A 10,491-nucleotide genomic window follows, 5' to 3' on the forward strand; every position below is an offset into this window, starting at 1 on the left:
CTTGTAATCTTATTGGTTGATCATGGTTTTGGCCCACCTTTTGCCCACCTTGTAATTTTCATTGGGTTTTATAGTTTTATCTCACCTTGTACCCACCTCACTTCATGGCTTTGCTCAATAAAACTTTTGAAAAGTGGGGTGGGCAGGCAACTCACTTTCCAGTCCCCCAGCCCCACTTCTGTCTCTCTTAGACTGAAGCTATCTTTCTCTCAATAAATTTTTTCTACTCTTAACCTCTGTTGTTCCTAGAATTCATTCTATGATTTCCAAGAACACAGACTCGCATTTCAGACATCTAGCAAGTTTGGGAGTTATATCTATTCCCCCCATATCAGGACTAAACCCAATGCATCAAGCGTTCTGCTATTGTGCTACATTCCCAGTTCAATACTCTTTTAGTAGTAGATACTCTATGATACTGGAAGTTCAACTTGCATTGTAATTCAGCCAGCCTCAAGATGAGATTCTGGGTTTCATTTTTAGGAATCAGCTCTGCAGCTATAGCATAAAGTTCTCCTTCAGGACACTCCTAGAAGCTTTCAGGTCATTTATGGGGCACTTGACCTGGCAATTCAAACCCTGAGTTCATCCTTTTCTTTCTCCACTTTCTCCAGAGACATTACAGTCAATCTCACTATATTTATTAGCTCACTAAAAATGTTCACAAGAATCATATACATAGTCACTGTGTGCCTTGTTTCTTGTGATTGGTTGACTAGAATTATCCAGTGGTGTTGTTCTGTGTATCTCCATTGCTAGATCATCTCATGGACTATCAGACCTCACTTTACTACTAGAAATAGTCAGTAATAGCATGTTTAAATATACTCAGACTAGAAAGCCAATTCCAGAAACCTCAGAACCAATTGGAAAACTCATCCTTAAAATTATCTTCTCCTAGTACCATTCTCAGTGTCAAAATATATATTAGTCTGCTTGAGCTACCATTACAAAGTACCATAACCTGGGTAGCTTAAACAACAGAAATTTGTTTTCTGGAGGCTGGAAGTCCATTACTAGAATGCCAGCATGGCCATGTTCTGGTGAGAGTTCTCTTCCTGGATTGCAGACTAGATGTATGGTATCTTTCTATTTACTTACAAATGCAGTTACATTGAGGGTTAGAGATTCAACACATGAATTTGGGTGGGGTAACAGATGAACAGCACACTCAGGGAGACAAATTTTTACTTTTTCCTAGAAGATAGTAAAAATGCCTATCTCAAATGTGTTATTTACAAATATTTTAAGCTGTTACAACATCAAGAAATATCAGGGTAAAGGATTTTTAAGCGATTTATCTTTCCAGTGACCTTTTTTGATATATGAATGTAGAGTGCCTAGGGTTCCACTGTTTTATGACAAAACTAACTGGAAAATTAGAGGCTTGGCATGGTCTGATGATTCTAATTTTCCAGCCAAATGGATCTGTGCCATCTCTTTCTTGTACACACTGAAATATGTTTGGATTTGGAGGGGGAAAAAGGGAGAGAGTTTCTGAAAGGTAGGGAATGAAGAGCAAGAAGTTCAAAGTTCTTACTGCGTAGCTTATATACAGAGATAGTCCCTCCAAGTGTCATCAAGAAGCAACATCAGCACCACCTACCCTCCCACTCCTTCAAATAGGGACATGCATTTTTGTTGAGTTTTAAATGTGACTTCAAATGCACAGAAAAGTTCATTTAAGAAAGGAGAAGGTTGATTCCTGGCATGGTATGTTACTCTTGCTGCATGTCTGCTGATTGCTCCTGGCTCCATAATTGTGCACAAAAAATATGTATTTGAGCCCAGGTCCACTCTAGCATGCATCAGTTAAAAGTGAATGAGTGTAACCCTGGAGGAAGGAAGAGTCTTCCCTTTCCTTTCTCTTACACCTTTATCAGGAGGCTTGTGCATACAATATTTCAAAACTACTTAAGTGGAGAGGAGTCTACCCCAAACTACTGAGCCATGTATTCTCTTATAGACTAACTGCTAAACAATGTAACAATAGTGCACAGAATGAGCCAGTGGACTTATCAGATTTTCCAGTCTTTTCTCCCATTGGACAATCACAACTAGATGTGATCTCTTGGATTGCTTAAACCCTGAGGATTTTGGACTTACCATACTAGAAGAGAACTCAATAAGAGAACAAAATTTTCTAGTAAACCAAGTGGGAGCATAGGGTCAAAGTATTTTAAATATTAAAAGAATTGTACCACAGGTTGATGAAGGACATACATAGCTAATAGAAAATAAAGAAATGAAAAAAGAAAAATGGATGTGGATGAAGAGAAAAACAAAACAAAAAATATATTCAGTGGACCCTCAAGTTACGACCAACCTGACATATAAACAACTTGGGTTAATTAGGTTAATGGAAGATTCATTTGCCTCTTGTTATCTAGAGTGTATACCCAGGTAAACATCCAGATCTCAGCTGTATTGACTTACAACCAACTTGAGTTACAACCAGCCCTTGGCAACTGGTCAAGTTCATAAGTCAAGGGTCCACTGTAAATAATAAATTATATGTATGTGTATATAGAGTCCAGAAAAAAATGTATATGCACTTCAGGAAAAGAAAAATAGTATGATGTTTTTTCAACAGATGGTGTTACGCTCATATGTGGGAACCTAGAGGATGTCATATATCACAGAAAACCAACTATGCTGCTGGCCCTTGAAGAAGAAATTGAAAAGCATGTGTAGCAATCTGAAAGACCAAGGTTACCCAGGCAGCAGTTTGCCATACTAATAAATGTCTGGAAGCTAATGGCAGCCAATTTGAACACCTCTTGTAGAGGCCAAAGGTAACTTGTATTAATCTCACGATGTGTCAATAAATTTAGTATTAAAATATTTATACAAGTTTTTCTTCTCCTGAAGTGTGTATACATTTTTTTGCCTACTCTGTATACATGTATCTGTATCTATATTTACATCTATAATAATCTCATCCCATGCTGCTAACATTATCACTGTGGCTAATTTTTACCTATATTTAAATTTTCCAACATTAAATATTAACTCTATAATAAGAAATACATGGCAATTATTTCTAATTTTTAAGAGAATTCTCTTATCCTGGAAAAAAAAAGAATTTCAAAAAGAACAAATTTTCTTTCCCAGGATGCTAATTCTTAGTAAGTATGTGTATGCAAGTAAGTTACTCAACTCAGCTCAGGGCTGCTGGTCGTTTAAAGGTGAAGTGATGACTTTTAGCAACAGCTTATTAATTTGTTATTTTATGTGACTAATCATTGCTGATATAGTTCAGGCTTTCTTATTTCCTCAACCTTTATTTTGCTCTAAGTACCTCATGTGTTATTCACCTTGTCAAGTTTAGAGTTTTCTTTTCTTGATATATGAAGTTACCAGACAGTTTCCCACCCTCTGATTCCTGTGTGGGAGAAAATAAAATAAAAATAGAACGTGCTTACCTTCAGATTGTCTTCTCATTTTGATACCAGGCCTCAAAAATATCAAGGAAAAACAAGAATTGTGCAGAATAGATCTGATTTTAAAAGTCTCACCTGTCTACCTCCTTTCTTTTTCTTCATGGGTGCAAATATACCACCTGCCTAGGAGCCCTTATATTGCTAGGGTTAGGGATGCACTTTGACAGACTGTATGAGTGTTTCTGAAATACCTGCTTTGTAGCCTAGGATTCATATTTAAGTTACTAAATAGTGCTACTGGGATTGACAAGTTCATCTGTCATCTGTCAAATGTGAAGATTTATCAGGACACACCCGTGGCATGGTTTCTCTATTTGTAAAATGAGAATATTTCACTGTGAGGGAAAAATGATATAATTTATATAAAGTGTTTAGTACCTAGCACATAATGCTCACCTCATTATAACTATTGGTGGTATTGTTATCACTGTTGTTGTTGTTATATGGTTCCTGGGCATTGCACTAGAAAAAACACTGGGAAAACTACTACTCAGGGCTCAAAACTGGGCTCCTATGAAAGCAGCAGGCAAGTTTAAAATCCCAAGAACTACAGAAGAAATTATGCTCACTAAGGGAACTCCCAGGGTGGGGGAGGGGGTCATATAATTAGCATAATAGTAATGACTATGATAGAAGAAACCGCATAGCTGAATGTTGAAAGCTGAGTAGGTGTTCATCAATTATATGAGTGGCCCTGGGCATGGAAAATGACTGGAAGGGTGTTCAGGAAGACAGAGTTGTGTGAATAAAAGCAGAAAGGCATGAAAAAGCATTAGACCTCAAAAACAGCAAAAAAAAAAAAAAATCATTTGGTGGCATGTGAATATAGAATGCAAAGAAAGGGTAACAGAGAAAAACATGCCCGAGAGGCTGGAAAGTGTCAGATCTTCTAAGGTCATGCTGACTCTGATAAGAAACGTGGACTTTGTTTTAACAGTTAGTAGGGAATTATGGCTGAATACTTAGAAGGAGGCTAGCTGCATGTGGCATGGGGCCAGGTGAGTAACGATGGAGGCTGAAAGTAAGAAGTATTGGTGGAAATTGAATTCAGGATGCTAATACAAGAGAAGGCAGAAATCTATATTTGGAAAGAGTTAAAATTAAAATGATAATAAGCACACATGATCTTCCAATTAAAGATTTTATTTATATGAGATGTTTTACAAAACTGTGTAAAAATGTCATAGTTGATTATACATTTATCTGTATATTTTTATTGAAAATAATATGATTACATGAAAGTAGGACCTTCCTAGAAAGTGATGTGAGAGAGGCCGGGGATTTAGCTCAGTGGTTCTGCCGCCTGCCTCACAAGCACAAGGTCCCGAGTTTGATCCCTGATACCAAAAATAAAAAATAAAAAGAAAGAAAAAAGAAAGAAAGAGATATGAGAGAACTCTTCAATTTATAGCTCCAGAACATGGCAAAGTTGTTAAGGCCCCAAAACTTTAATTCTACCTCACAGTTACCACTAATCTAGAAAGTCCTACTTAACTTGGCCTAATAAGGGGCTGGTACAGAATAAAAAGGTGAACTTCTAAAATTAAGATTCATACTCTAATCTGAGTCAAGTTCAGGTAACTCAGTCAGTTTCAGGTATTCCTCTAACTTAGGAATTATAATAGTGTTAAGAAAAATATCTATGGACCAGCAATTGGTTTCAAATTCCTCCACAGAATCCTACAGATTCAGGAACAAATAGTAAACATAGATATAGGTTAAAATTACCCCTCAGTGTCTACATTCTAAAAGCCACATTGAACTGTCTTACCTGACAGGTCCCCAGCTTCATACCAAGCTTGTCATTTCTGAGTTTCTTTGTCACTCAAAGGGTAATCACAATTTCATTCTGACCTAACCTTTTCCTGTTCCAATTTAGAATTTATTACAAGGTAAAGAATCCACCCAGATATTTAGGGAAGCAACCCAAAATTCAATAATTAAAATCAAGTCAATGTCCTAGATATCAAGCACCACATTCAAAAGGTCAAAGATGTAAAAAGTGACCTTTGCATTTTATAAATACACAGTTTGAGGCATATTATTTTCAATAATTATCAAAAAATATAGAAACCTTTAAATAAAAGTTAATATGGATAGAAAATTTTTAAAGTACTTATTCAGAGTTCAGTGAGGACTCATGTGTTAATAGCAACTTTGCTTTAGTATACATTTTACTTTGTATAACTGTAAAAAATAAGCTAAAATATTGGAGTTATTTAATCTTTATTCCTAGCCCTACTGAATATATAACTAGGTCTTAAGTATAAAGCTATGCTCAACTGAAATGTAAAAGGAATAGAACTTATAGTTTCTTAAAAAGTAGAAAGTACTGTATATTCTTAGAGCCTGAATAATCCAGTAACAATGTATTATAATATAGTCAACTTAGAATAGTATATTACAGTGCTCATTTATCTTACCGTGTTGCCTCATAAATAATGCAGCAAATTAAAGCTGGCCTTTGTTCAAGAGAAAAGAAAACATGATGAAAATTGATATAAAACCCCCCTAAGAAATGCCAGTATTTTTCAAGGAGAAATCTGAAATCCCAAATCATTATTCACAAGTTAGTATTAATTATAATTTAACATAAATCCTCAATTACTTCTAGGTTATGGGTATGTCTCAAAACGACAATCTTGCATTGATATAACAGAAAAACAGTGGACAACTTCTGAAAGTCACTGGAGAACAAAATGTACAGTTATACTTGGTTTTCTGTTTGAGAAGAATAAAGATTAAATAAAGGGAAAATCTTATTTTACAAAAGCTGCTTAAAGATATCCAGGTGGGTCTCAGAACAAGTTGCCACCTTGATAATATGCATTGCATTCTTGTGTTTAAGACACAAAAGTGTCCATTTCTCTAAGAGAACTGCTTTTTCTGCAAGACATAGTCTCTCTTGTGCCTTGGAGCCAAGTAATTGGAACCCTAACCATACTCCGGAGCTTCTGTTGGAAGCGGTTTCCAACAAAACAATACAGAAAAGGATTAATGCAGCTGTTTGTGAATCCCAGAAGGATGGCAAAAGGAAGTGCCAAGTCAATGACTGCTATCACTTCACAACTATTAATGACACCCATCCAGGCCAGAGCATCCAGGAAAGTCAGAACATGGAAGGGAAGCCAGCAAATGATGAATGCCAGTACAACAGCAGCTGCCATCTTCAGGACTTGGTCACGGGTTATTCTGTTCTTCCCATAGCTATTGGTCTTTAGTAAGTGTTTTCTGATTCCAAAGTAGCATGTTGCTATGAATATTAAAGGAATAATAAAACCAAGGATATTTTTCATTAAAGCAATACCAGCCGACCATTGAGCATATTTTTCAGGTGGGAAAGCCATAATACAAGCATTCACTCCTAAGAATTCAATCGTTCTGATATCTCGGAAATAAAACGTTGGCAATGAAGACAGGCAGGCCATACACCAAACAAGGGGAACTATGTAAGATGCTTGCCATGGGTTTCTTCGTTGAGACAGAAAAGGGTAGATGACAGATTGGTACCTATCAACACTCATGCAGGTAATAAAAAAAATGCTTGCAAACATATTCAGGGTCAGAAAAGAACCAAAAACTTTGCACATCACAGGTCCAAAGAGCCAGTCATATCTGTAAGAATAATAGGTTGCCCAGAGAGGAAGCGTAGCCAAAAGGAGTAAGTCAGCCACAGCCAAGTTGAAAATGTAAATGCTGGAAACCTTTTTAGGACCCTTTTGGCAACAAAACAGCATAACCACAATGGTATTAACAAGAAATCCAATCACAAAAATTGTGTAGTAGAGAATAGGAATCACATCTAAATGCTTATCTGATGGTTTCTGTGAGCAGTTAAAGGTGGACTCTCTGGTAGATATATTCACAAGTCTGAAGTGCAGACTGCTGGTAATGTTTTGGATGATGGTGGCAAAAGTGAAGTTGACCTTCATAATGAAATTTCAACAATTCCTGATTTGTACACCTTCTGTGGGGGAGAAAATGGGACACTTAGAAGACAAACAAACCTTGGGGTGTAATTGAATCATTAGCATTTTAAGCTTGTCAAAAGTAAAAAAAAAATGATTATAGAGCACAGTATGAGATAGGACTATGACTATGGAGTAAGATTGGATTTTACCTCTTGAGAAAGAAAAACAACATTCTTAATAGTGGCAGAAGTAAGATAGTTCAGCTTTCAGGGAATGAAAATTCTGAACAAAGTAACTTTTGTCCTTTCTATCATGTTTTTGAATGGTTTAAAGAAAAGTAAGATTTCAGAAGATTAGTCAGGAAAATAAATAAATGAAACAAGAAGAAACTCAAAAGTTAATATTTTAAAACACTTGATTATATATCTCAATCTGTATACTTTCTAGAAATCACTCTGACTGCAGTCTGGTATTTCATGCAAATATAATTCGTTCAAAGTAACTAATTATACACAAATCATCACAACTATGGAAAATACAAGTAATATAAGCTAGTAAAAAGCAAGTAAGTGTACAAATGACTGAAAGAATATGCAAAGGAAAATATTGGAATGGGGGACCATGATCGGTTTTTGCTACTTAAAAATAATCTCTTCAGCTCTGCTTTTCATTGTTTTCACAATATAGTTAAGAAATTATGGCATGTCGCCTGTTTCTAAAAGGCCCTCAGTTTTTAATAGAGATATTAGTTTTAACTAAAAATATTTAAGTTTAGTCTATTTAGTAAAAAAAAATCTGTTTTCAGTTTAATTAAGGAAAAAGAAAAAACAGCAAAACCTGTTTGAGGGTCAAGCAGAAATGTTTTGACTGCTCAGTGAAATAAGAATTGAACATCAATGATTAATCATTGTATAGTCTTACCATTTTTCCTTTGCTTTAAGTAGAGTTTAACAGAACTAGTCATTTTTCTCAAATGTTATAATCAGTGTTCAGGTTTTGGAAGTATAGTTGGTTTGATTTTCATGGTAGTAACATTATTTTGAAACAAAAGAAAATTAGCTAAAGATAAACGCACTAAGAGAAAGGTGACTTAGTTTCAAAATACACACAAATACAATAGTCAGTTAAAATGTGATCACCAATGAACCTCCTAATAAAAACCAAATTATCATTTTTCTTTAAAGCTTATTTATTCTTTTGTATGACCTTACAAATTTACATGAAAGAATAAAAAGTAAATCTCACTAAAGACTTACTGGTAATTGAAATTTAAAGCAGTTATAAATCAGCTTGCCTAGCTCTTAAATGGACCCCTGTAAGAGAAACAGTAGTTAAATAATTTAGGAGTTTTGCAAAATACAGTTTAAAACACAGAAAGAAGGAAAAGTTTATCCAAAAAATTTTTTCATTTAATGTGTATTCTACTTTCCAAGTCAAGTATGTATAAGTTGTTCAGACTTACTTTAAAATTTCAGGCTGAAGAATGCTTTGAATTCTTTGCTTATTCGTTCTCTTAAACTCTAGGATGTAATAGCACCAGATCTCTGGTTTCCTTCTTATATGTTCAGTCTGTCCACTGGGGAGCCTTCAACCTACATAATTCTAGGTCTGCCTTATGAACACTTGCCAGCTTTCCAGAGGGTTTTTTTTTTGGCTGCAAACCATTAATCTGAAATTCTGTCTCCAATCATAGCAGTTCATTCAAATAAATCTCAAACAAAAAATGTTTTCACAAATGCGTTTGAGACTTTGGAAGTCAGTGGCTTAGTTTAAAAGTAGAATATAATTGTTTGCAGAATTTTCTTTCTTTTCCCCTGATAGTGACATTCCATAGCAAGCTCGAGAGCAGAGAGGAGAATTTAGTCTAGCAGCAGAGTCTTTGTTCAAACATCTTTTACAACATGTGGTGCTTTTACTTGTTTATTAAAGAATGGTAGCAACTTGAAGCCTACAACTTCTAAAGTTTTTTGCTCGCTTTAAACAGTTTTTGTTGGCTTCTTGCTGGAAGTTTGGAGAGTAGAGGGATATAATTTTTTATGTGATAGAAAAGATGTGTTAATATTTAGTGCCTCCTTTCTTAGGACTCTGTCATATTCGTGCCCCAAATAAAAATCATGCAAGGTGAAGAAAGATTAGGCAGTATTTCAGCCTCTGTCACTGCTGGTGCTGTTTTGTCTTCCTGTGGTCATACAAATGAGCAACTTTACACAAGTCTGTTAGAAACAAGGATGACAAAATGAAGAATGACAAGAAAGATGTGGGGTTTTTTTTATAAAATGGAGTACTACTCAGCCATAAAGAATGAGAAACTAGAGTAATTTATGGCTAAATGGATGCGTATTAAGGCCATACTCTTAAGTGAAATAAATAGGACACATGTGTAAATACCAAATAGTATCTCTAGTGTGAGAAACTGAAAGTGTAAATAAGGATGAAAATGATTAAAATGAATAATTGATAATTTGAAATAGGAAAAGGTCCAAAGGTGGAGGGGTGGCAGGAGGGGAAGGGGAAAGGGAAGAAAGGAAAGGAAAAATTATGAGAAAGAAAAAAAAATGGAAACAAAGTCTATGTAAATAGGGAAGGATGGTGGGGGTGAAGGGCGCATAGGTAATAGGGAAAAAAATAAGAACTAAGATACATCATGTTCAGGTACAAACACCCAATGATAAATGTAAATGTATTGTATACCTAAAATGTACCAATTAATATATAAATAAAAAAAGAAATGGTATGAAATTGATGATACTAGCTGAGGGTAAATGTTATGTGCCAAACACTGTGCTAAGTCCTTTATGCTCAATAGTTTAATAGAGAGGCAATAAACATACTGGTAAGTATATGGCCTCTGAGAGCCAATCAACTATCAGAGCCATAAGCCCAGCTCTACCATTTCCTATTCTCTACTCATGGCCAAGGTACTTTCTTTCTTCATGTCTGTTTTCTCATCTGAGAAGTGGGGATACTGTTGGTTCCCTACACCATGAAGTCATAAAAGTTAAGCTAATATATTTAAGTCCTTAAAATTATGCCTAGCACATGGTAGAAGCTATTATAAACTATTGATGTTATCACCTTTTAACAAGTCAGAAAACTAAGGCTCATAGAATTTAAATAAGTTTTCTGAGGGTGCACAG

The 10,491-nt window shown here is 35.2% G+C and overlaps 1 protein-coding gene across 2 annotated transcripts; it reads right to left on the reverse strand.

Annotated features, from left to right (window-relative positions):
* Positions 1 to 4,579: 4,579 nt before the first annotated feature.
* Positions 4,580 to 9,204, reverse strand: Agtr2 (angiotensin II receptor type 2). 2 transcript variants are annotated; one of them, XM_021252478.2, is made up of 3 exons: positions 8,817 to 9,204; positions 8,611 to 8,667; positions 4,580 to 7,410 (listed from the first exon to the last, which is right to left on the reverse strand). In XM_021252478.2, the coding sequence occupies exon 3, from the start codon at positions 7,373 to 7,375 to the stop codon at positions 6,287 to 6,289; it is 1,089 nt and encodes a 362-aa protein (XP_021108137.1). In that variant the 5' UTR covers positions 7,376 to 7,410; positions 8,611 to 8,667; positions 8,817 to 9,204; the 3' UTR covers positions 4,580 to 6,286. The 2 variants fall into 2 exon arrangements, with proteins under 2 accessions (XP_021108137.1, XP_021108136.1); XM_021252477.2 differs by lacking the exon at positions 8,611 to 8,667 and having other exon boundaries at positions 4,581 to 7,410; positions 8,817 to 9,202.
* Positions 9,205 to 10,491: the final 1,287 nt, after the last annotated feature.

This window comes from Heterocephalus glaber, unplaced genomic scaffold (assembly GCF_053883595.1).
Source record: "Heterocephalus glaber isolate CG9 unplaced genomic scaffold, H.glaber_assembly_v1.0 deba00001732, whole genome shotgun sequence".
NCBI classification, from domain to species: domain Eukaryota; kingdom Metazoa; phylum Chordata; class Mammalia; order Rodentia; family Bathyergidae; genus Heterocephalus; species Heterocephalus glaber.

Bases quoted from the DNA above. Each gene is read 5' to 3' on its own strand.
- Agtr2 (XM_021252478.2), bottom strand. From the start codon at position 7,375: ATGAAGGTCAACTTCACTTTTGCCACCATCATCCAAAACATTACCAGC.